At 41.5% G+C, this 27611-nt stretch overlaps 1 protein-coding gene across 18 annotated transcripts in view; it reads right to left on the bottom strand.

Annotated features, from left to right (window-relative positions):
* The window catches only part of LOC125450983 (multiple C2 and transmembrane domain-containing protein 1-like), a 562377-nt gene that overhangs the window by 60299 nt on the left and 474467 nt on the right, over positions 1 to 27611 (bottom strand). For all 18 annotated transcript variants that reach the window (XM_048527527.2, XM_048527528.2, XM_048527529.2 and 15 more), the window contains one exon: positions 24899 to 24958. In XM_048527527.2, the coding sequence (XP_048383484.1) occupies positions 24899 to 24958 (60 nt within the window). The remainder of the gene's footprint in view (positions 1 to 24898; positions 24959 to 27611) is intronic.

The raw sequence follows: 27611 nt of genomic DNA, 5'->3' as shown, positions 1-27611 counted from the left end.
GTAAAGTTTCCAGCAAATTGCTGAACATTTGTCAATATGAAAAAGGAACATAAGTAAGTAACTCAGCCCTTTAACCACAACTCCACATTACTGCATATCCCTGATAATCTGTCATCCCCTTGGTGATCAAAGATTGATCTACCTCTGCTTTAAAACAATTTAAAGATTCTGAGGAAGTGAATTGCAAATACACACAACCCTCAGAAAAATGTTTCCTCATCTCTTTTTTAACAGGTGTCCCCTTCTTTTTAATCTATGACCCATAGTTCCAGCTTCATCCACAAGAGGAGGCATCCTTTCAATATCCATCTGGTCAAGTCTCCTCAGGATCTTGCTCTCAAATCCAAAGGATGCGCGCCTAGCCTATCTAGCCTTTCCACGCAAGGAAATCTGCTTATTCCAGTTATTAGTTTAGCAATTCTTCCCTGAACTATTTCAAATGCTTCATTTCCTCCTGTTAATATAGAGTGAATTACTGTACTTCACATCATCTCACCAATACCTTATATAACCTTCTATAACTAAAATCTCCCTTCTCTTGCATTCAATTCCCCTCTCAGTAAAACATAAGATTCTATTAGCTTTCCTGATTACTTGCTATACCAAATTTAGTTACCATACATTTGATACCTTCATCTAACTATTTCATATAAATTGTAAAGTATTGAGGCTTCAGCCCTGACCCCCACGGCATATCACTCATGAAATCCTGCCAGCTTGAAAATGACCTCTTATTCCTACTGTCTGCTTCTTGTCCTCAAATCAGTTTTCTATCCATGTCAAAACATTGAGTTTTACTTTCCACAATAACTTTAGAAGTGGTACTTTATCAAATGTCTTTGGAATTCAAACTATAATACATCCACTGCCTCTCCTTTATCTACTAGCACAACTTACTTCTTCAAACATCTCCAGTAAATTAGTTAAACGTGATTTCCTGATGAAAGTAACATGTTGGCTATGTCTGATTACCTGAACTTATCCAATTGTCCTGTAACAATGTCTTCTGTAGTAGCTTCTAAATTTTTCCCTTTCCTACTTTCCCTCAATTTTCCATACATTTACACATGTTAACCATATTCATATTACATCTGCCCTCAACATTTGTTACTTTAAGATTAATGTCAACTGCATTATTTTTCATGGGTTATTTGTACACAAGGAGAACAATGCAATGTTACATGAATATTTTAAGCTTTTGTATATAACCTTCACCAACCAAACACTCTGTCCCAATAATCACAAGCATTTTCTTTTGCAAGGACCTTTGAAATTTGCACCTGGACCACCTATAAAGGCAAGAGCAGCTGATGCAATGGATCAGCACTTCCTCCAACTTCGTTGCCAAATCACAAACCATCCTGACTTGGAATAATGTTGTTTCTTCGCCGCTGCTGGGTTAAAATCCTGGAACTCCCTTCCTAATAGCACTGCCTCGAAATCACATGGACTACACCTGTTCAGGACACCGGCTCACAATTATCTTCTCAAGGACAACTGAGGTTGGGCAGTTTATGCTAACTTTGCCAGTTCAGCCTATATTCATGATAAAATAGTTTAAAAATTAACTGGTGGAATTCAAGGCACATTTGAGTTATTGACATTTTATTGTACAGTATGTGAAGGTAATAAAAGTAATGACCAGCATCAGAATCACATCATTGGAGAAATGTCTATACTATGATTACCTACTTTACTATATAATAGGACGACACCAGAGAAGATGTCACTCAGTAATTTTGTGTTAAATTGAGGCCACTCAGAAACCACAGTAAAGCAAGTATCAGAGAACATGATACCACTTTCACTTGACTATAGTTAATGAAAGACAACAAAAGATCTTATGTAAAATATCAATTTTCCTATTTCCAAGTTCAGCATGTGATTCGTTGGTTGTATAAGCCTAAAAAAATCTCCATGCAGTATTCCAGTCATGATTTTTTTCTAAAATATGTCATAAATTTTTGACGATGTATGCTGCACAAGGCAAAATAAACGCACAATGCAACAAAAAAGATTTGTATATTAAACCATTTTCTTCAGATGAAAAGTAGGATAGAATAAGATAGCCATTGCACATACTTGTGTTCTCCCTTAAACATCAAGTGAAACCTAGATATTGGAGAGAAGGTGCATTGCCAAACATCTTGTGCATTTGATCGATACTTTTGGGAAAATCTGCAGTGGCATTTAAAAAGACAAAGTGGCTCCCTAATGAACCCAAATTACCACATTGTCTCCCCGGCACTAAAAGAGATTGCTTGCGAGTCATGCTGAAAACATTTGAGTTTCCTCCTGCTTGAAGCCTGAATGTATTCTACTGAAGTGGTAACAGACCAGTCTTTTCTGGTATGTAATATAGGTTTTCTAAAGGTGTGGGACATGATCCAATCTCACAATTTACTTGCTTCTTAAAGGCAAGACCATATTTTAACAAAAAGGTCAATGATAACAGCAAGCAACATCTAGTCAGAGAACCAAGTTTTACACCAGGTAAAATCACAAGAATGTGACATGGAATGAAAACAGAAAAATGAAATCATATCTGAGAAAAAAGGGACCAACGAGCCTGCACCAGCACTGGGGTAGCAAAGCAAACAGAAGGCTACCAACAATCATTGCACCAGCCAGTTTCATCCACTAATCATGAGTGTTTCTATCTGTCAAGCTATATATTATGTTATAGTTTAATCTGTTGTAATCCACTTTTGTACAATATTTTCTTTAAAAATGCTGTAATCATAACACAATTGTGAAGCAAACTAAATGTTAAATAATTAAATGCATTAATTGTATTACATATTATCAGTCACTGATATTCTAAACATGGTTTTTCGCTCTAACAGCTATATGTTTAAAGGCTGTGAACAACGCTGAAAACACAGGGACTCTTTATCAGTTATCTGTTCCAATTTACAGTCAGGTCTCATCAATTAGCCAGTGACTTACTCTTTCATTGTGAATAAGTGACTAATATCCCCATTGGCTCCAAGAAAGACACTTTTCACAATCAGTCAATAATCTGCTAACTGAAACCACATGCAGGAGCTTATGTGATGCCCGTGAGGGGGTCCTTATTGAATGTAAAACAGGTGTGTGATTTTTGTGCCATGCAGTACCCTATTTACCCCTGAGTACAAAGGTTACATGACTAATGGGTGCCTTTTGCTGTGCAGGGAGAGCAGAGGCACAGGCTGAGGTTAAACATCTGGGACATATTTCACATACTTGCAGCGTATGCTTCAGCTTCAATTAGAATGAGGCTTTGGCACATTTATTAATCTTTTACTTTCATCTTTTAAAAAGCCTCTGACCTGACCTTAATATTTTTCAGCATGAACAAACAGAGGAGTAATGAAAATGAGTTTCTACCTGCTAGCAGTAGTACAGACAAATTTGTTGCACAGTGAACTCCAATTTATTCTGAAAATACAAGAGAAAAAATAATGCCTGTGAAAAGGGAAAAGAATCCCTCTGGAGATGTGCATCAAATATGACATGTTTTAACCTGGCCAGTACATTCCCTGGTGAATAATATTACCTTTGTGAATCAACTCCCAACTTCTTTACTGCATTTTCCACAAATTCTTCAGGTCCTTGATGCATGCGTTAACAGTTATATTGATATTAATAAGAAGATAACAGAATGTTTGTGAATGTGGCTGTTGTTAGGAAGCAGGATAAAGATACTGGTCCCTACTTGTTCCCATTTTATGCTGTAGTATTAAGATCAACATGAACCAGAGAACGTTGACTTTGTTTCCTTAACTATACATTGCTTTGGGCTTCATAGTGGAGCTGATGACTATATTGTGTTTCTGAGAGTTAACATGTTGCTTCATGCCTGCAATTTCTCTGATAAGATGACTTACCCATCTCATCCAACCTGTAACGAGATAGCTTGGAGCAAAACTAAATAATTTACCATGAAGCCTCTGGAGAAACACAGTTGGAAATCTGGGATAAATTGCCAGGTACTATTAGGAAAAGGAAGAAGAAATAGTCCAAATGTAGGAAATGTGTGTCGATATCACACACTTGGATTTGTGTCATACTGCCTGTCTTTCAAGATAATAAATCCTTTTCACTTAAAAGTCTAACTTGTTTTGTATTTTTTTATAGGTTGTGATCATTACTGGCAAGGCCAACATTTGTCGCCCATTCCTTATTATTTCTGAACTGAATGGTTTGCTAGAACTCATGTGATGTAGTTGAGAGTCAACTACATTGCTGGAATCAATTGGAAAACAAACTAGGAAAGGGTGTCCCTGAATGGCACTAATGAACCAGATTTTTATTTTAAGACAATCACCATTACTAGAATTTAATTCCAGAATTATTAACTGAATTTAAATTTCACCAGCCCCCATTATGTGATTTGAATCTCTGCTGCTGAGCGTTAGCCCGACCCTCTGGATTACTAGTCCAATGACATTACCACTAAACTACCATCTCTCCCTAGCGTATCTAATGAATGAAAGCATAAAATTACGTGTATTTTATATGATTTACAGGCAGCTTTTCTTTTCAGTTTCACATTTGTAGCACAGCATAGAAAGTAGCTATTCAGCATGTCAAACCTTTGCCATCTCTTTTGAAGAATAATCCAGTTAGCCCCATACTCCCAATATTTATTTTGGAAAAAAAAGACCCCTAGATCCCTGCAATTTGTTTTCAGTTAAGTATTCAATCAATTTCCTTTTGAAGGCTACTGTTGAAACTTTATCCACTTACTATCCAACAATGCTTTCCAAATCTTAACATTCTTTGTGCTAAAATGTTTTTCGCGACATTGTCTCTGCTTTTTCTGCCAATCACCTTTGTTTCTGAGCCCTTCAGATAGTGGAATACTTTCTGTTTATTTACCCTATCTAAAGTCATTACAAGTTTTAACAGCTCAATCAAATCACCTTTCAGTCTTCTATGCTTGATGGAGAACAACCTTAGCTTCCTTTAATTACTCATGTAACTGATTCCATATCATTGAAATCATACCAGTAAATATTTTACGTACCAGCTCCAAAGTTTTCATGTCAACTCAAAACACCAGTTAATACCACAATAGTTTTTTAAATATATCACTCCAGCACAAATTCTTTGTTTTTTATGTTCTTTGCTTCTATGTGTAAAGGCCAGGATTCCAAATGTTTCATGAACTACTTTATTAACCTGTCCTGTCACCTTCAAAAATTAATGCGCATGCACACCAGATCTCACTGTTCTTGAATCCCCTATGAAATTGTAACATTTCTGAAAAAAAGACATATTCTGTCAAAAGGTTTTTGTTGAGCACTCATCAGGACAACTTGTGGAAAAAAAAGAAAAGGGAAAACAATGTTTGTTTTGTATGAGGGGACAGTGCTGATTCATCATAAAATGGACTGATTTGTAGAGGTGTTGCCACACCAAAGGAACTAGTTAATGAAGACTGACAATTAACTAGCAACTTTTCTTTAGCTTTAAACCATACTGGTTGGCTCTGATTGGTCAAAAAACTGCCCTGTGAAATGAAACAGAGAATGGCTTTCACCTATTTTGTTGATTTGAAACATACAGTATTTGTGTGCATGTTCTTTCTGTCTGAAAATATCAGGGCTCTATATACTAATACCAGCAGCTTCGAGTGCACGGGAATGCACTACACTTTTCCTTGTACAGAATAAATGTTGTTTTGCCTTTACTGATGAGTACAAGATGAAGAATACCAATATTGTGTCTTTTGCAGCAATGCTCAAGTTTTGTGCAACTAAACAATAATGTAGCAATTAGCATGTATTCTCTGACTTCAGTGCTCTCACCAAAAAGTATCAGCACAATTTTCTATGTTGAATATCATCTGCCTCTTTCATCAGCCAATACTCTATTCTGATCCTTCTCATTGCTTCTTATATTTCCAAGCTTTGTCATTTTTGTTTAACATTTGCTGTTCCACAATCCTAAATTACTGACTGGTCAAGCCACGTACAGTGATAATGGGAACTGCAGATGCTGGAAAATCCGAGATAACAAAGTGTGGAGCTGGATGAACACAGCAGGCCCAGCAGCATCTTAGCAGTGGGAAAGCTGACATTTCAGGCCTAGACGCTTCTTCAGAAAAGGGGGATGGGGAGAGGATTCTGAAATAAATAGGGAGAGGGGGGAGGCGGACCAAAGATGGATAGAGGAGAAGATAGGTGGAGAGGAGGGTATGGGTGGGGAGGTGATAGGTCAGTCTGGGGAGGATGGACAGGTCAAGGGGGTGGGATGAGGCTAGCAGGTAGGAAATGGAAGTGCAGTTTGAGGTGGGAGGAGGAGAAAGGTGAGAGGAAGAAACCAGCCCAGCTCGTCCCCGCCTCCCTAACCTGTTCTTCCTACTAACCTCATCCCGCCCCCTTGACCTGTCCGTCCTCCCTGGACTGACCTATCCTCTCCCTACCTCCCCACCCATACTGTCCTCTCCAGCTATCTCCTCCTCTATCCATCTTCGGTCCACTCCCCCCCCCCCCACTCCCTATTTATTTCAGAATCCTGTCCTCATCCCCCTTTTCTGATGAAGGATTGAGGGCTGAAACGTCAGCTTTCCTGCTCCTAAGAAGCTGCTTGGCCTGCCATGTTCACCAGGCTCCACACTTTGTTATCTCACATTCAGCTGCTTTGTTTGCTCCATCAATGATCTTTCATCCATCATTGGATCAGAAGAAGTGAGGTATATGCTAATGATTGCTCGGTCCTCAGATCTATTCACTTTAAAGGTATGTAGTCTTTAGGTATAAGTAGTGTTATCACAGCTGCAGTAGTTATTCATATTAATCACCCTGCATAGACATGTTATGGCACTCATGCAGGGCATATGGGCCTTGAACTCAGGTCTCCTGGGTCTGAGGAAGAGGCACTACTGCTCTGAGAGTCTTCCAGGGGATATGTAACCCAATTTCATGCCTACTAGTTGTAGTTAACAGGCCATTTTTATTGATCCCATTCCAACGAATAAGTAACCACCATAAGCATTTGAGTACAGTACATGCAACTCTTATAAATCAGATGGTAAATCAATTAGATCCACCTGGAATCTGATTTTCTGTCCGTTTCATGATACACTGTTGATGGAATTGTGCAGCATAACAATGTTCAATGCCTATTGGGTCTCATGAAATATTGTTGAACGTAGGACTTGGGGGTCTTCAAAAAGCCAGCACTTTGGGAAAACTTATGGTCCAATAGCTCACCTGAGCTTGGGAAATTTGCATCACTGTTCCAACTGTGTCAACACCTGTGAGGGTGTTGAGGGTCCCTATACACCTGTATTCCGCATGCAGATGGCCTCAAGGCCCTCCGCTTCTTCCTGTCCCACAGGCCCGACCAATCCCCCTCCACCGACACCCTCATCCGCCTAGCCGAACTCGTCCTCACCCTCAACAACTTCTCTTTCGATTCCTCCGACTTCCTACAGACAAAGGGGGTGGCCATGGGCACCCACATGGGCCCCATCTATGCTTGCCTCTTTGTAGGCTACGTAGAACAGTCCCTCTTCCGCACCTACACAGATCCCAAATCCCACCTCTTCCTCCGTTACATTGATGACTGTATTGGCGCCGCCTCTTGCACCCCAGAGGAGCTCGAACAGTTCATCCACTTCACCAACACCTTCCACCCCAACCTCAAGTTCATCTGGGCCATCTCCAACACATGCCTCACCTTCCTGGACCTCTCAGTCTCCATCTCAGGCAACCAGCTTGTAACTGATGTCCATTTCAAGCCCACCGACTCCCACAGCTACCTAGAATACACCTCCTCCCACCCACCCTCCTGCAAAAATTCCATCCCCTATTCCCAATTCCTCCGCCTCCGCCGCATCTGTTCCCATGATGAGGCATTCCACTCCCACACATCCCAGATGTCCAAGTTCTTCAAGGACCACAACTTTCCCCCACAGTGGTCGAGAACGCCCTTGACCACGTCTCCCGCATTTCCCGCAAAACATCCCTCACACCCTGTCCCCGCCACAACCGCCCAAAGAGGATCCCCCTCATCCTCACACAACACCCCACCAACCTCCGGATACAACGCATCATCCTCCGACACTTCCGCCAACTACAATCCGACCCCACCACCCAGGACATTTTTCCATCCCCACCCTTGTCTGCTTTCCGGAGAGACCACTCTCTCCGTGACTCCCTTGTTCGCTCCACACTGCCCTCCAACCCCACCACACCCGGCACCTTCCCCTGCAACCACAGGAAGTGCTACACTTGCCACCACACCTCCTCCCTCACCCCCATCCCAGGCCCCAAGATGGCTTTCCATATTAAGCAGAGGTTCACCTGCACATCTGCCAATGTGGTATACTATATCCATTGTACCCAGTGTGGCTTCCTCTACATTGGGGAAACCTAGCGGAGGCTTGGGGACCGCTTTGCAGAACACCTCCGCTCAGTTCGCAATAAACAACTGCACCTCCCAGTCGTGAACCTCTTCAACTCCCCCTCCTATTCTTTAGATGCCATGTCCATCATGGGCCTCCTGCAGTGCCACAATGATGCCACCCAAAGGTTGCAGGAACAGCAATTCATATTCCGCTTGGGAACCCTGCAGCCCAATGGTATCAATGTGGACATCACCAGCTTCAAAATCTCCCCTCTCTCCACTGCATCACACAACCAGTCCAGCTCATCCCCTCCCCCCACTGCATCCCAAAACCAGCCCAGCCTGTCTCTGCCTCCCTAACCTGTTCTTCCTCTCACCCATCCCTTCCTCCCACCCCAAGCCACACCTCCATTTCCTACCTACTAAACTCATCCCACCTCCTTGACCTGTCCGTCTTCCCTGGGCTGACCTATCCCCTCCCTACCTCCCCACCTATACTCTCCTCTCCACCTATCTTCTTTTCTCTCCATCTTCGGTCCGCCTCCCCCTCTCTCCCTACTTATTCCAGAACCCTCACCCCATCCCCCTCTCTGATGAAGGGTCTAGGCCCGAAATGTCAGCTTTTGTGCTCCTGAGATGCTGCTTGGCCTGCTGTGTTCATCCAGCTTCACACTTTATTATCACAGATCTGTCAGTGTTTGCATTCTGGATATTTGTTACATGATTCAAGCAGGCTGACTGCATGATAGTTATAAAACAGGCAGCTTATATTCCACTGGCATCGAATCTTTATAAGTATTAATGAAAAAGCTTAACTTGGAAGAACAACCTACTTACAATGGATATTCATGGATGATGCTCCACATCCACCATGATACTGTTGAGAGATTAAGTCCTAATCTTTAGTCAGTCAGATAGCTGAGTTCAGCTCGTGGCCCTTACTGTATAATTCCAATGACCCAAGTTATCTGCTCTCACCGACACAAATGGGATTTTCCTCTCCTTGTTGCCGCTTGAACTCAGGAATGTGGATCAGTTTCCAACATAGTTGTCAATCTGCCCAACTTATGGCCCTACTGTCCTGTTCTGTTTTCAGTCTGTCTCTTTCCATGGTGCTCTGGATCCATCCCATCTTCAGTCTAGCTCTATGTTCCACCTTACCTTCTTTACCCACACTCTGAATTCAGGCTCAAATCTCAGTCTGCCGAGGACTTCACATCTTGTCTGAAAGGGGGTGATCACAGGCTAAATCGTTGAGCTCTAGACGCTGAGGTCCCAACCACCTCCTGCTACAATTGTATCAAAACTGTACCAATTTAACACAATATTTTTTATTTTACTTCCCAGTAATCAACAGCAAATTGTGAAACAATCTAACAGTTTAAGCATTGAATTTTCCCTTCACTATTTAAATGACCTAAAGTTAAATCATTAACTTCAGAGCACATTTTATTAAACAATAATGCATTCTGCAGTAGTTCTAAAGTGACAATTTATTCCTTCGGAATGTATTCCAAACTGCTTAAGCTTTGCAATCTATGAAGTCTGAATCCTTTAAATGGGGTCGGTGTGCCTCAGTGGTTAGCACTGGTGCCACACAGCATGAAGGACCCAGGTGCAATTCCAACCTTAAGGCACTGTCTGTGTGGAGTTTGCACATTCTCCCCGTGACTGTGTGCTCTGGTTTCCTCCCACAGTCCAAAGATGTGCAGATTGGGAGAACTGGCCATGCTAAATTGTCCATAGTGTCCAGGAAAGCCATAGGATATGCAGAGTTAAAGGAATGGGGAAGTGGATTGGGTTTGGGCAGCATGCACGTCAGAGAATCTGTATGAACTCAGTGGGCTGAATGGCTTTCCAATTTGCAAAAATTATGTGACTCTATTGATGAGAATATTCTTTCAAGTCTACAATACAGGAAAAAATGCACGGTCTCAAATTGTCAAATGGAATCTTTGCTTAAAGGGTTGTAAAATTAGCAATCCGTACTGTAACTGATTATCTGCTACCAAATGGTGCTCCAAAATGAAATGTAATGCAGAGAAAACATGACTGATAATTCCCATTTAGCTCCTGCATGGTACTGCACATTAGCCCGATGTTTGAGAATGAAAAAAATTACTACAAGTTCTTAACAGGTCAGATAGGATCCATGAAGAAAACAGTACAGTCAGTCAGCTGTTAGCACTGCTACCTCACAGTGCCAGCTTCGATTCCGCTCTCGGGTGACTGCGTGGTGTTTGCACATTCTCCCCTTGTCTGGATGGGTTTCCTCCGGGTGCTCCAGTTTCCTCCCACAGTCCAAAGATGTGCAGGCAAGGTGGATTGGCTGTGTTAAATTGCCTGTAGTGTTCAGGAATGTGTAGATTAGGTGGGTTAGAGGGGGATGGGTCTGGGTGGGATGCTCTGAGAGTCAGTGTGGACTTGTAGGGCCAAAGAGCCTGTTTCCACACTGTAGGGATTCTATGATTTCAGCTTGATAATCTTTTAAAACTGGAAATGTTAGGGCTGCAACGGGTTCTAATCATCATTCCTCTCCATTTTATGCTTGGTTGCTGACTGGCTGCGACATCTGGGGAATCTGAAAGGGAAAAATGTGTAAGATAGGGCTCTGGTGATGACGAGGTGGGAAAGTAAGTTGAGGCATGCTTAACACTATCAGTAAGTTGTAAATTGGAAGAGATTATGAAAATGATGGAAGTGGGATGTATGCAAGGGAAATAGATATGAGGATTTGTCATCCTGTCACTAGCCTCGGCAATGGTGTTTATGAAATTGATCAGTACCACCTTCCCCATGGGAGAAAACATTCTGATGCATCTATCCCTCCAGTTAGTTGTTATTACTTCGGGTATTAAGCCACCTTGACCTGCAAGGGAAAGGGAAGTGTGTGACTGAATTTTGTACAATATAATTGTGTGTTGTGACAATCATACTTTGATAGCAGTATGGGAAAGCTATGATTAGACATAAAATGTGAGACTTGCTACAGTGCTATGATGCTCCCTCAGTGGCATGTATAATGCCAAGATGATGCAGATTTATGTTACAGTGAACTATGAATCTTGATTGATAGCGTTTGCTGGTACATGAGTGAAATTGGCCAATTTGAGCAGTGGCTGATTCATTGCGCTGTTATTAAGGTAAGACACTTGAAGTTACATTCACTGACATTTTTTTTGTGTTCAAGGTGGAGGCAGAGTAGCAGCACAGTTTGCAGGATCCTGCTTGGGGCTCATCTGATCCATTTGCTTTTACTTGTTATTTATTTCACTTTTTTTTCTTCTTTCACTTTTTTTTATTTAATCTACTTACCTTATGTGAGGTGTGAGGGTTTGTGCACCATGGAGGAGGGAAAGCCCAACGTGGCGGCGAAAGGTCCTTGATGTCAATGGCAGTCATCCTGAGTGGCGGTGACAGCAGAAACATGCAGCCTGAGGTGGCTGGTGGAGACAGGGAGAGCAAGCAGCTTCAGGCAACCAGTGGGGGTGATGTCGAGCCCAGAACAGTAGAAGTCAAGCTCTTCTCAGGAGTATGAGTCCAGCATGGCCAAGCGCTTATGGATTGTGATGTAGAACTGTTAACAATGTTTCTTTGTTTTCCTACTTTTTAGTAAGAAGAACTGTAATGTTTAATTTTTAACTTTATTTTCTTTATTGTTCTGTTTTATACCAAGATTCTGTACCTAGGTACCTTTGTTCCTAAGATGGCGTCATAACTTTTCACTGTACTCATGTGAGTACATTTGACGATAAATCTAATTCAATTAATGTAAGGTCCTCATATGTCTTGTGGCACTGCACCATAGTTCTGAGTGCAGGATCACTTGGAATGAACCTCACAACTATCTGCTCCCACTGTATCTGTCTGGAGAGGTTCCTGTGTCCCTGTGGGTTTATGATACCACTCCTCTTTTCCACCATCTCCATGAAGACTTCAAGTGCAGTACCAGGAATCTCAGATACTTACACTCTTCTTTATTGAGCTGTTCTTCTTTCTTTCCCAGGTTTGACTCAGCTCACACAGGACTTGCATACCTCCTCAACAGGCTAGCTTTAAGCTTAGATGATAGCTTTAAGTAATGCCAGCTAATAGTAATTACTTGCACCCTGTTGATATGAGCACCCAATAAACTGCACATTTCGTTTGTTGCTTTTGGTAAAATCATTTGAGTGATCAGGTGACAAAAAGATGTCATGTCTCTCTCAGTACCTGTGACAATATGAGTTCATCATACATTATGATCCACACAATCATTTTCATGGTAAGCCAATTCAACCTAAATATCGAGATAATGCATTGCTATGGGTATTAATTATATTGTCTGGGAAGTCTGTCTCACATTGGAAACCTGTATAAAGTCAGAAGCAGCTGCCTGAAAAAGGATGGAAATTTGTGGTAAACTGCAAAAAATCACCAAAATATGAGGCAGACTTTTACAGTTTCCTGCAGCTCTGTTTCCAACTGGGACACAAAAATGCAAACAGTTGCCTTTCCTTCCCTTCTCTCCAGATCCAACTGTGCTTTAATGGTGGATTAGGCTGCCTTTGGACTATCATGTAGTCATTTAGGGCCACTTCCTGCCAAACTGCAATGTTCAATCTGCCTGGACGAGGTTGGTGAAAGGTGGATAGTCCATCAGCATAGCCTGATTGGGTCATGGACTGTAAAGGATGGGCTTGCCTTTCCCAGTTGAATGCCTCAACATCTGCCATCCCTCTCCACCACTGACTCTGTCCACCACCTTGCTTGTCCAATCTAGCCCTAATGCCATCTTCACACCCCCAGAGCCTGTCTGAGCCCCACTGAGGAAATTCCAAACTTATCCATTATCAGATTCCTGTCTCAACCACTCTTTCAGGCAGCAAGAATCATAGAATCCCCACAGGAGGCAGGCAATTTGGCCCACAGTGTCAACACTGACCCTTCGAAGAGCATCCCCACATCCCTCGCCCCACCAACCCCTGTAACCCTGCGTTTCCCATGGCTAATCCATCTAACCAACATATCACTGGACATTATGGGCAATTTAGCATGGCCAAACTATCCAACCTGCACATCCTTGGACTGTAGGAGGAAACTGGAGTGCCCGGAGGAAACCCATGCAGACACGGGGAGAACGTGCAAACTCTTTACAGACAATCACCCAAGAGTGGAATTGAACATGATCCCTGCAGCTGTGAGCAGCAGTGCTAACCACTTAGCCACCATGCAAGTTTCCGAACAGCAGTGTCTTGGTGAAAAATAATGTGGATAATCCTTGTACCTCATCTGCAGTAATTAGACATCCCAATTTAACATGCCAGCTGTGGACCTGGAACATAAGGGCATAAAAATTAGGATCAAGGGTTAGGCCATTTTGGCCCATCAGCTCTGTCGTTCAATAATTCTCTAGTTGATCTATTGCGGCTTTAACTCCCCTTTCCTGCTTGCACCCTTATCCCTCCATCTTCCATAACCCTCGACTGGCTTGTAGTTCAAAAATCTCACTAACTTTGTCTGGATCAGGTATCAACTAAAGCTAATACCTATAACTGGAGCAAATAACTACAGCTGTAGCTATAAAACCTCTTGAGGATGTAGGAGTTGTCCAGTGCTGATGGATGTGAGGGTAGGAAAGTCTTTAATATTGTTGAGTGACCAGCATTCCTAATCCACGGTTCCACATTCACGTCAATTGAAAAAAATCCCTTCAGATGAAGGACTGCTGATTGGGCCGTGGTAAACCAGAGCAGCTGAATGGAAAATGAGAATTTTTGCCAATTTTGTCATCAGTGTCATAAAACAGGTGTTAGGCCCCTGATCTATTAAATGGCCTAATGGGTTTTTGAGATAAGATCGTAACACTTAGATCCATTAGATGGAGGAGCAGAAGTAGGACAGTAAGACCATCAAGTCTGCTCTAACTTTCAATGAGGTCGCTGCAGTCCTTACTCTCAGCCTCACAGCTAGCATGAACAAATTCTAGGAGTACTGTGGTATTGTCCTACCAGAAACAGGGCAGCAGCTACAACATACTCCCAACACATTTGCATTACTGAGCAGACATTCTCACCAGCAAAAACAATTTTCTAGTATCACAATGCATTATATAGATAAAGAAATGGAAATATGTAGTAAAAATAAAAAGATAAGTGGCAAAAGTGTATCCTTGGAAATAGGGTAAGTTTGGGAAGTATATTCATGGTGGGTCCAGGACTGTTAGGTGAGGTGTGGGTGCCAGGTCAGGAGGGGATGATTGTTGGGGTTGGATCAAGTTGCAATAGACCAAGGGGAAAGGTTGCCCTGTCTGTGGGTCAGTGTGGGATGCTTCAAAGGCGGTGTGGACTTGTTGGGCCGAAGGGCCTGTTTCTACACTGTAGGGAATCTAAAGCATCCCAGCTGACTGTATGACATAAAAAACTATTGAAGCTTCATGTTGGAGAATTACAAAGTGACCCAGACTTTGTGATTGTGCCTGCAATCCCAACTCCACTTAGTCATAATTCTACATATATTTGTGATACATTCATAATTAGTTGCTGTGAATTAGGAATTCAATTTTAAAAATATGCGGGCTTTATCTGTTTCAGGACTCAGATTTATAAAAACACAGCTTATTCCATCACATACATCAAAGAATGAATTTCAGAAATTAACATAAATATCAACGATCACACATGAAATGGAAAAGAGAACAGGAAATGGAACAGAAATTTAAATGACTGCTAATTTGTGTGGTCTTGCATTCAACATTTCATTCATCTGGCTGCTGAAAAAGTTTGGGACTTACCACAATTTCTCAGATGCATGCAAGCATTTACTTTATACACTTGCCAATCAGAAGTTGCTGTTCAATTTCCAAATCTCAGTTTTGTTCTTCAGATGTCAATCACTGTTTATGTCTTCACAAAAGAATGCTGAAATCTGGGTTTTCACTCCCACTGCAGAACTGGGACACTTCTAACTCAATGTAACAGATCTGGGAGAAGTAGCCCAGAAGGTTAGATTTTCACTCTAGGGAGTTAGAGCTCCTAAGGAAGCAAGCTGCGTAACCCCAGAACAGAAAGTGAGACAGCCAGACAGAGAGCTGAGTTGGGTGGTCGGCCTATCACTACATCAGCACTGTATTGAAGTTAAATTTTAAAACTTACAAATAAGAAACATTTGTCCAGCCTTTATTACCTATCCGCTCACTGTCTCCATGCTCCCGACCAAATCCCATGGTCCCTCGTACCAAGCTACGCCTCTCTGTCCAACTCCCATTGTTGTGAGATGAACTTGCATTTCAGCTCAGAATGAAAGATCCATCTGATATTTTGGATTCCTGATTGTCTTTCTGGTAGGGATGCTCAGAGCCTGCTTGGTTTAAAGTGGTTGCAAAAATAAAATCTGCCTTACGTCAGATGTAGTTTGTTGCATGATGTTGACTAGATTCAAGATACATTGGTATTCTAAATATTATTACTAGATTATGAGGGAGATCTTGAATTTAGATCTTACTCCTTTGAGATCTTAAATTGTTTCCCTACTCAAACCTATGTCACATCATCATATTGGCTATGTTTTATGTACTTCTCAGCATTAACCCTTTCAGATCCTTACACCCTTTTTTCAACATCCTCCCTAACATTTTTACTGTTATTAACATTATACATTTGTGTATGTGATAACATTTACCCCTTTCCCATCTATGCTAGCTACCAAAGTTTTTGATTTCACAAGTTCCGTCAGTTGGGAGGTTTCACTATTCTCCTAAAATGCATCTTCTTTGTACTTGTGAGAGTGGTCTCAGCATGTTGACTTTGACTGTTGACTTTTATTCTGTTCTTGAAAGAGGAATCATCAGAGTCCCAGAGGAACATAGGGCTGCTCTCTCATTAGGCACAGACAAGCAGTGGGGAATTTAACCTGAGGATCACTATACCTCAGGCGAGGGTGTTCATGACAACATAAGGTAAGTAAGTAAGTCCCATTAAACTGGAGGTTTGTTTAACTCTTGGGTTTCCCTTGCTTAAGACAACTTACCTTGCTGAAACATACTCTACTTGACATCAGATGCTATGCTGGTCTCTGTCATCACTGTGCACCAAGCTGTATCGTAATCTGAATTACACCATTTAGGGATTCATCAGTGAGCTCAAGTCGGGTGTTCATTCATTTGCTTTCTTATAATTTGCATCTCCTCGTAAATTTTGTTGATTCTTGCAGTCTGAACTCTCTTCAGTGTTGATAAGTTTGGAAAACATTCTTGCCAACCCTCTATTGTCACAAGTTTCCATTTTGTTGACAAATATCCTATGTCACCATAACTAATCTCAATGGTTGTGTATTGCTTGCATTTCATCATTAATCTAGGAACACCACAAAAAATTATTAATTGTTTTTGACTGCTTGTTCAATTATCAAAATTTATTTAACCTCGTTTTCTTTGATTGGCTATTTATGACCATTACTTTGCTGAGTCTGCTTAATTTGACTCCTTCTGCCATTCTGAAGAAGATTCAAATTAAAGATGCATCCATGTTCAGGAGTGAGAATTCGTGGCCATGAAGTGCACCTAAGTTCTTTAAGATCCGCCGGAGAAATATTTGTTTTGATTTTACCCATAGTGCTATACATTCTGGATGCATGTCATTGCATTGCTTCAGGTAGTGTCACTCACCCTTCTATTGAACTAAAATTAGTGAGAGATTCATTGACATAAATATCATCTGCCACGAGTTGGGTCTAGTTCACTTTTACTCCGAGATACAACCTTCGCTTTTTTTCTATTGTGGCTCTTCTATCCTCACTAATTTCTTTGTGTGAGTAGCTGTTTGTCTTCTGGCTGCTCTGTAACTGTATCATACTTCAACACATTTTCTAAACTGACCAACTGCCTAACTGACAAAGCATTCTTCTTTAATAGATGGATGCTAGTTGTGTTTTTGAAGATTCATTGCTCCACAGTGCTGACATTGGCTTTTAATATCTGGGGTCTATCCTGCCCTCTAAAATGGCAAATCGCTTGTGGAATTAGGGATTTTAAGTGTAGTGATTGTAGCGAGGTCAGCCAGGTAGATCTCATAGTCTAGGAGTTTCCTGATTGGGGCCATTAATATGATCTAATCAGAGTGCTTTTGTTAAGAGATAAAAACAGAAATGTCAGAGATAATGGGAACTGCAGATGCTGGAGATTCCAAGATAATAAAATGTGAGGCTGGATGAACACAGCAGGCCAAGCAGCATCTCAGGAGCACAAAAGCTGACGTTTCGGGCCTAGACCCTTCATCAGAGAGTTCTGTTCACTTGGAGAGCTGACTCTGTGTCAAGGATTCTCTATGTGTAAATAAAGGGTGAATTGGTCGTAGGCTACTGGCCTCTGTGGATTATTTCAGTGGCGATGAGAGAAAAGCATGCTCCTGAAGAAATTCACTTGCAACAGTCATCTTTGAGTTCGGTTAAGCATTTTCTGCATCATGTCATTATTTGGGAAGCTTGACTCATTCAATGCTGCTGTCAAAGGCTCGGCCCAGTATGTGGAAAGTATGTGTTTTTTTTTCCGAGCAAATGACACTGGGGCAGATGAAAATCAGCCAGTAATTTTCCTGACAGCCTGTGGACCGGCAGCTTTTATGGTTATTAGGAGCCTAACTTTCTCTGAGGCACAAGATTCTAAAACCTTTCAAGAGTTGACATGTTTAGTTAAGGAGTATTATGACCCCAAACCTCTGCATGTTCTGTGATGCTATTGTTTTTACTCAGCAATTTGAGAACCGGGGGAATGCATGTTTGAAATTTTGACTAGGTAAAGATGACTGGCATAGGCATGTGACTTTGGTTTAACCCTTAATAAGATGCTGAGAGACTGTTTGGTATATGGGACTAATGATATAACCATACAAAAACACACATTACCTGAAGCCCAACTGGACTTTAAACATGTTGTGGAGGTGCCGGTGTTGACCTGGAGTGGACAAACTCAGAAGTCACATGACACCTGGTTATAGACCAACGTGTTTGTTTGAAATCATAAACTTGTAATTTTTAAGTGCTTGAGTGAAATCCGAATTAAATACCCTGGAAATTTTTCAGGGGAGTCAAGGGAATATCAAAGGAGGCAAGGCCACCTTACAAGTTGACAGGATACAATTCCACGATTCTACAACCTGTCCCCTCCCACTTCATGCCATTTGCCTTTTGGGCAAACGCAGAAGCCGAAGCAGACATCAGAAAGTTGGAAAGTGAAGGAATCATCAAACCAGTCCAGTCTGCAGGTTGGATAGCACCGGTCATACCAATTGTTGAAGCCTGATGTGTTGATTCACCTTTATGGGATTTTAATCAAATGCAGCTGGATAAATGCCCAATCCTCGTAGGGGATTTATACGCAAAACTGGTGGGGAGGCTGTCCTTCACAAGCTGGACATGAGGTATGCATACTTGCAATTCTGGCTAGGTGAGGGTTCCCAGAAGTATGCTACAATTAATACCCATATAGGTTTGTACCAATACACAAGATTGTCAGCTTATGCAATTTTTCAGTGGATGATGAAGATAATTTTACAAGGTCTATCCCAGATCACCATTTCTTTAGATGACGTGCTAATAACAGGGAAGATCCATAGGGAGTACTTTGGAGAATTTGGACATAGTTCTCAGACATTTCTCCCAGGCAGAAGTGTGCCTGAGAAAGGAAAAATGTGTTCCAGGCACCCAAATAACCTACTAGAGCTACAGAGTCAACAAGACCGGGTTATGCCCTGTTGGAAGATAAAGTGAGGGTGACCAAATGTGGCCCTGTTCCCACATCTGTACCACAGCTTAGTTCTTCCCTTGGGCTGGTGAATTTTTACAGAAAGTTCGTACATAACCTGTCTCTATCCTGGCATGGGATAGTAGGAACTGCAGATGCTGGAAAATCTGAGATAACAAGGTGTAGAGCTGGATGAACAAAGCAGGCCAAGCAGCATCAGAAGAGCAGGAAGGCTGATATTTCAGGATCTAGGCCTGAAATGTCAGCCTCCCTTCTCCTCTGATGCTGCTTGGCCTGCTGTGTTCATCCAGTCCTACACCTTGTTATCTCTATCTTGGCGTATTTGCATCAATTCCTAGAAAAGGGTCAGCCTTGGAAATGGGCGCACAACCAAGTTATCGCTTTCTGGAAAGTGAAGAAACAGCTATCATCTTCTAAGGTGCTGGCACACTATGATCCAAAGTGAGATCTGGTATAACATGTGATGCCTCCCTGTGGGCATTGGGACAGTATCAGCTTACAAGTGGCCTAATGGAGAGGAAGACCTTTGGCTAATGCTCAGCGTAAAAATGCCCAGATAGCAAAGGAAGGTTTGGCAGTCACATTAGAGTCAGGAAATTCCACCAATGCCTTTATGGATATAAATTTATCATAATAACAGATCACAAACTCCTACTAGGCCTACCTAATGAGGACAAGGTAGTACTGTCCATAATTTCAAGCTGATTTCAACGGTGGCTTTGAATACTAACTGTGCGTATAAGTACATGTTGAAACCATCTGGGAGGCCATGTAGCACACGTGGATGCATTGAGCTGCATCCTGCTGGTAGATACACCACTGGTGGTATCATCACTGGAAGAGTCCATAATGGATTTAAATTTTCTGCACACACTTCCAGTCACAGATGGCAATATCATGCTTTGGATGCAGAAAGGTCTGATCCAGGCTAAACTGAAACAGTTGGTGGAAATGGGGGCAGTAGAAGATGGCATTACAATGAGGAGCAAAAGTGGTTGTCCCAAGCAAAGATTGCCATCAGATCTTGTCTGAAATTCACCAGGGTCTTCCAGGGGTTTCCAAAATGAAGGCATTGGCAAGAATCATGTCTAATGGCCAGGACTGAATGCAGACATAGCAGCTTTGGAGGGGCAGTGCCCAGAGTGACAACAATGATAAAATTTACTACCAGCAGCACCCTCACATCTTGGGAATGGTTGGGTAAATCTTGGATTCAGTTTCATGTCAACTATGTAGGTCTTTTCATGGCCTCAATGTTCTATGTCATTGTGGATGAATATCCAAAGTGACTGGAGATAAATAGCATTCATTCATCAAACACTAGGATGACGATAGAAAAACTGCATGCATCTTTTGCAATACATGGACTCTCAGTGTTCAGCACAAATAATGGGCCATCGTTTACAGGCAGCGAATTTGAATATTCCCTGAAGTCAAAATGCCATTTGACATTTAAGGACAGCTCCATATCATCTATTATCCAATGGTTGGAAGAAAGAGCAGTTCAAACTTTAAAGGCAGGCTTAAAGAAGCAGCCTACAGCTTCACTGGATACCAAGCTGTCCTAGTTACTATTTGATTACAGGTCCACCCCTCATGAAACCACAAGAATAGGTCTAGTAGAATTGTTAATGGGGGCCCCTACACCAGGTTAAATCTGATCTACTGAAACCAGGGAGGAGGGGGGAGGGTGAAATGGCATCAGGAATGCCAATGCCAGACAGAAGGCTCTGCTAAGCAAGAGAGACAATTTATTTCAGGGGACAAAGTTTGATGTAGGAGCCAGGAGAGTGGCCCTGCCTGAGTAAGAGACATGGCTGACGCCAGGTCAGGTCCTGCGATGCATAAAGTTCAGGCAGGTGCAATAGTCCTGAACAAACACATGGGCCATAGGAAAGCTGCAAACTCTCAAACAGTACAGGAGCAAAACCTGCCTGGCTCTTCAAAAGATTTTCCAACTGTTTGAAACCCATAGATTCTCCCTCTATGCTAACTGCTGAAGATACTGGAGAATCTGAGATGAACATGGCAGAGGTTGCAGCCTCAAAGCCTTTGCCGACAGAAGAAGATGGTGAATTTCTTCCAAGATGCTCCGGGTGCAAGAGACGAGCCTCCGCACATTGCATACTTCCTATATCAGAGGCAAAATTAGAGGATCATGACCTAATGCTAAACTGCTCCAGGAGTCAGAGATAGCAGGAATTGCAGATGCTGAAGAATCTGAGATAACACGGTATAGAGCTGGATGAACACAGCAGGCCAAGCAGCATCAGAGGAGCAGGGAGGCTGACATTTCAAGCCTAAACCCTTCTTCTGAAGAAGGGTCTAGGCCTGAAATGTCAGCCTCCCTGCTCCTCTGATGCTGCTTGGCCTGCTGTGTTCATCCAGCTCCACACCTTGTTTGCTCCAGGAGTCAGTCAGGTGGAGCTGACAGAATGAGTTCCCTGATAGGACCAGATTAACAGCTCCAATCAGGACACTGATCCAGCTCTCAGAATGAACAGTCTCCAAAGACTTTCCACAGGTAAATAAAGGGTGACTTGGTGACAGATATTGGCCTCTGTGGAGATATGTCATTAAGAGTATAGCATTGAGAGCTGATTAGATTCTGTTGATCTCCTGTGATAAGATTGATCCTCTCCCTTTAGGTTTGACCTGTTATATTTTGCAGACTTTTCTGCTTCACTATCATTGGAATGAATTTTTTTTGAGACAAATTATCTTTTGACTTTAATAAATCTGACAAGACTCATCAGTGATTCCAACAACAACTGTCTCATGATTTTGAAGCTCCAATTAAAGTCAAATTTTTAACTAATTTAGAGATCATTAATGAAATTATTTATAGATTCCCCTGGATGCTGAACACCTCGATTAACATCTTGTTCTTTCATGCATTTTTTTCTTCAATGTAATTGTCAAAAGTTTTCATAGCTCGATCAAATGTATCTGCTTCCTTTATACCTTGAAGATCGATACTTCAAATTTAATACAAAACGTATTTACTAGTTTCTTGATTTTAACATCTGATTTTGTGCCTGAGTTGAAAGCAGGAGCTTAAGAAACAAACAAAAATAAAATTTGTTGGAGAAACTCAGTTTGTCTGGCAGCATCTGTGGAGACAAAACAGAATTAACATTTCAAGTCCAGAGATTTGTGAAGAGAGGTCACTGGACTCAAAACATTAATGCTCTTTTCTCATCTGGAGTTTTTTTTGCTGTAACTTAGATGCGTTAACCCGTATTTGAAATTACACCTTCATGGCAATTTTGCATCTGCTTCAAGGACTTCCTAATATGATTATTTATCTTCCTTGCTTAAAAGGCAGAGTAAAATTAAGGAATTCTTCCTTCTGTAAGTAAAATGGATAATTCTTCCATTTTTCATGCTTTCTGCAAATGAATCCCTCTAATCGCAGGCTTAAACAATTGCCAGGTCTTTGCTGGCTATGTTGAATGAATCCCACTCCCTGCAGTTTTAATAAATGATTCTCCTGCATTTAATAGCTTTACTGAATGAATCCTATTATTTGTGGGTCTATAAGACAAATCTTTGTCCTTTAACACATTTCTCTCAATCATTCTACCTGTCTGCAGCACAACTAATAATCCTCATTGTTTTGTTTTTTTTTCTGAATGAGTTTCACTGTGAGCAGTTTAAATGCCTGCTTCCTGCCTTTAGCACAATTTCAGTAATGGATCTCCTGCTTTTTGTGGACTCAATAGTCTCTTAACTTCCTTCGTCTGTGTGATCACACTTTTTCAGCATTCAAAATATCAACTTTATTGCTGTAATTCTGCTGTTGTGTCTTTCCTGGGTCTGTGACATCAGCTCAAATTGAATTTTTGATCCTTGATGTCTTTATTATAGCTGTGCCTTACAATGCCCATCCACTCCAGTAAAAATGCTCAAAGCTGAATTGAAAGCACTTTGCATATTTCCACCTTACCTGTGCTGTAAACTGCAGTGCTTTTTAAAAAGGTTTTCCCTATTCCATTAGGAATTTCAACTTTATCCATGGAACCTCTGAAGTTGAACAGCTGAACTCCAACTTGGGTAAGGTTCCCACATGCTAAAGCCAGTATCTGCTTTGGAATGAGCAATTCTCCAGCTCCGGGGAATTCCTAAATCAGTTGCTGCAGTGAATCTCTTACCAGGTTTGAAATGGGTATGCATACACCAAAAGGAATGCAGCAGTTCAAATGGTCAGCTCACCACTACTTTCTTGAGCAACTTAGGATGAGCAATAAATGCTTGCCTGGTCAGCAAAGTTCACATCTCATGAATGAATTTTTGAAAAATGGAAATATCAACTGTAGATATTTCCTTGCAGGATATTGCTATGAGATTCTCTTTGGTAGCATTCTCAAATGTTTAGCTCCTTCTGTCTGACTGTCTGTTCGAGTAGGGTTAGAATCATGTATAAAAAAACCTTCAGATGCCTGCCCAAGTCCATGTCACCACCATATTGAATGGTACATCATACAGCTCCGAGCATAACATTTTCAGATGCATCCATCCTCATGCAATACCCATGTTACTTTATAGCTTATGGGTCAACTTAATATCAAACAGTGTTCTTGACTCATTCACTACTGTTTGCGCTTACACTTACCATGACAACTCATCTGGGAGCCATTATGGACCAGACCCATATAGTCATAACAGTATAATGTTCTATGAAACAAAGTTGTAACTGTCCATTGTAGACATCATGAGATAGAAAGTAATACTCACATCATAAAAAACACTTTTATATTCCTTCAACTGAAAGCTTTAGAACAACAAATATCTCATTAAATTCGTCATAGAAATAATAATCTCTAGTCCTACAACAAATAGTTCACAGTTGCCAGTCAAACAGTGAAATGGAAGACACTCTGTGGTGACAATATATGGCTGTGAAATCACTCATCGAGTTGTAATATACTAACACAGGCAGATAACAGCAGACATTCTTAGGTTTCAAAATTGCAAGAGTGAAATATCAAGCAATAGTTTTGTTTAACACTCCAGACATTGCTCTCTAAGATTTAAAGGGTAGGACTTGTAAGTGCCTTGACAATTTGATAGTTCTCTTTAATACGTGCTTTGACCAGGTCTTCTTGACAGCTCCCTTTAACAGGCGGATTATATTGGCAGTTTGATAGCTAATTTTGTCATGGTTATTGGCAGTTCCAATAGCTTGATAGTAATGATTTTATGCAGTTTTACACACATTTATGAACACTTTCCAAAATATTTAGTGTGCCTTTCATCCTCCAAAGTGCACTTTGACTCCTCCAAATATGCCCTTGAACCAAAGAGGTAACTTATCTCTCTGAAAGGTCCCCTGTTTATTCTGCACAGTTTGGTTTTCACACTCTAAGACTACTAAAGTCCCAGTGAGTTATAGCCAGTTACATCTGTAAAACGCACATGGAATGACATGACCCATCTCCACTCTCAGTCCTGTGAAATAGGAAATGCTGTGATCAGAATGGATGGGAGTTGTTATTTATGATTTACAGACAGTTCTTCTATTTGCTGCTGGCAGAGAGATTAAAAAATGCATATTTCCAAATATGCATATGCATGCAAGTAAACACTGACATACATAGAAAAAAAAAGTTTGTCCCAGTCACAGGCTAGAAGAAAGGATTTATTGCTCACTTTTCCTCTTCAAAATGTACACAATAACCACTGCTGGAATAATAAACAGCTCAGTATTAACTGTATTCAAACTCTTCAACTTCTTTCCAGTCTGCAGGACTACATCAGGAATAAATATAATCCTCAATACCTGAGGGAAAACAGAAGTGCTCAAAAGATAATTACCTTGTCGATTTTGTCCTCTTCATCCTCCTCATATGCTATCAAGCTCTCCTCCAACTCTTGCTGTAAAGAGGAAAGAAGGTGCAACACTCATCAACAATGAAAGGGAAACCCAAAGTTGTTACATTACTGGAATTATATTCAGATTAATCTTTAAAAATTGCCCTGGTTATAGATACTTAAACTCCTCTTCAGGATCCTTGCATACAGCAATATTCTCAAAACTGCGTGGTGATAAATAACCAGGTAATCTGCTTTAGCGAGGAGGTTAATGGTGTAATCGGGTATATAGTGGCCAGGACATCAAACAGCCCTGATCACTTTTGACTAGTATGTTGGGATCTTTCACATTCTCTTGAGAGGGCTGATAGGTCCTTGGTTTAATATTGGACCTGAAAAGCAGTCCGGAGAAATTTCCCATTTTCAACTGAAACGCTTGAGGCGAGATTCATGGCATGTAGGCTGCCAAGGCCCAGGACAACTTGTCCCACACAATCTTCTGCCTTTTACCTCATGCAACCAGCATCTTGGGCACCAGCCTCAGGGAATCATGGGGTCAGAGAGACAAAAAGTGTTCACTGCTGCTTGGACCTTCTGGCTTTCATGCCATATTTAAAGCCAAGCTACACACTAATTTAGATGATGCGAGCCAGGATTAGTCGAACATCAACATTCAGGACATGGGCTCGAAGAAAGGCAAGTTCATTCCCTTCTTCATAGACAGGGGCCTTGAAGTGTTGAGTGGGTGGTGGGGAGAAAACCACCCCTTTTATCAGCTGATTGCCAATGGACACTACCATCACACCATGCCAGCCTGCCCATAAATTGCAGCCTGGGTTAGCACTGTGTGCCAAGTGAACTGGGAAAGGAGGTCAGTGATCTTCTGCACTTCATAAGGCCAATAACCATCAGCTTTTCTCTGCTCACTCATGTTCACACAGCAAACACTCACCCTCTCTTTACCACAGCAGACGGATCTTACCAAGGTTCATGGGCCAAATCTCCCATTATTTTATGTAGCCTATCATCTCTTGCCTATTTCTACTTCTCAAGCTGCAAAGTCATCTTACCCTGTCTGCTTCCCATTCAATCACTTGGGACACTTCACTACATCTCCTGCATTACTGACTGCTCCTCCATCAACTTCCATCATGCATAATCTTTCCATTGCACCAAAAATTGGCACAGACAGGTTGAGAGGTTTTAGCTTGCTTGCTCTGCATTTCTGATATGAACATAGGAACTGGATTAGACCATTCAGCCCTCAAGCTTGTTTTATATTCAAAGAGATCATGGCTGATCTGTAGCCTAAATGCATATACCTGCCTCTGACCCATTGCCTTTAATACCTCTACTTAACAAAAAATTATCTATCTCAGGTATAAAATTAACAACTGATCCAGCATTATCTTCCATTTGTGGGACACATTCCAAACCTCTAGCACCCTGGGTATAAAAGTATTTCCTAGTATCTCTCCTGCGTGGTCTAGCACTAAATCTCAGAATATGCCTCCTATCAATAGAATCCATGACAAATGAAGACAGTTTATCTCTATTTTTTCTGTCTTTTCCTGACACCAAAAATGGAGGTGTAGTGGGCAACAAAGAAGGTTGCCTCAGAGTACAATGGGATCTTCATCAGTTGGGCCAATGGGACGAGGCGTGGCAAATGGATTTAATTGAGATAACTGAGGTACTGCATTTTGGAAAAGCAAATCAGGGCAGGACTTATACGCTTAATGGTAAAGTCCTGGGGAATGTTGCTGAACTCAGAGACCCTGGAGTGCAGGTTCAATTAGAACATTTAAAAGGCATCTGGATGGGCGTATGAATACAAAGTTTAGAGGGATATGGGTCCAATGGGACTAGATTTATTTAGGATATCTGGAAAGCAAGGATGAGTTAGACCAATGTTTCCATGCTATACATCTCTGTGACTCTATGACTCATATCATAGAAACACAGTGTGTAAACAGGCCCTTCAGCCCAACAAATCGATAATGAACCTTACAGCATCCTAACCGGACCCATCCCCCATTACCCACCTAATCTACACATCCCTGAACACTATGACCCATTTAGCATGGCCAATCCACCCAACGTACATATCTTTGGACTGTGGGAGGAAACCAGAGCACCCAGAGGAAGCCCTCACAGATACAGGGAGAATGTGCAAACTCCACACAGACAATGCCCGAGAGTGGAATTGAATCTGGGTACCTGGCGCTGTGAGGCAGCAGTGCAAACCATTGAGTCATTGAGCCACCATGACACCCCGACTTGAAGCCTTGAAGACTTTGATCAGATTACCCCTAAACTTTCCGTATTCTTGAGAAAACAGGCCTAATTTGTATATCACTTCTCACAACCTAACCCTGACATCTAGGTGTCATTCTTCATGAGAACACAATACTACAGTTTTCCAGAAAAGTGCATGAACTACTCATGTGGAAATAGAGAGATCTCAACTGACAAACGACCCAGTAAGTTTTATTGAGTTGAGCTACACTACATTCTCATTAACATGACTGCTAACCCACTCTTGATCTGCACAAGTTTTCATCATTGTTTTTGTAATTAATTCCTTTTTGCTATTATGCAGGCACTATTAACAGCCATGGAACCTCCGCAAAGAAGTGAGCATTGGAGATCCTCAGTTCCAACTTCACTTCTGAGGTGGAAGCCACTGAAGTCTCACTGGATGCACTAGTAAGGC

This window comes from Stegostoma tigrinum, chromosome 3, assembly GCF_030684315.1.
Source record: "Stegostoma tigrinum isolate sSteTig4 chromosome 3, sSteTig4.hap1, whole genome shotgun sequence".
Taxonomy (NCBI): domain Eukaryota; kingdom Metazoa; phylum Chordata; class Chondrichthyes; order Orectolobiformes; family Stegostomatidae; genus Stegostoma; species Stegostoma tigrinum.
The sequence above is the reverse complement of the archived record's forward strand: the minus strand, read 5'-3'. Positions and strand labels throughout refer to the sequence as shown.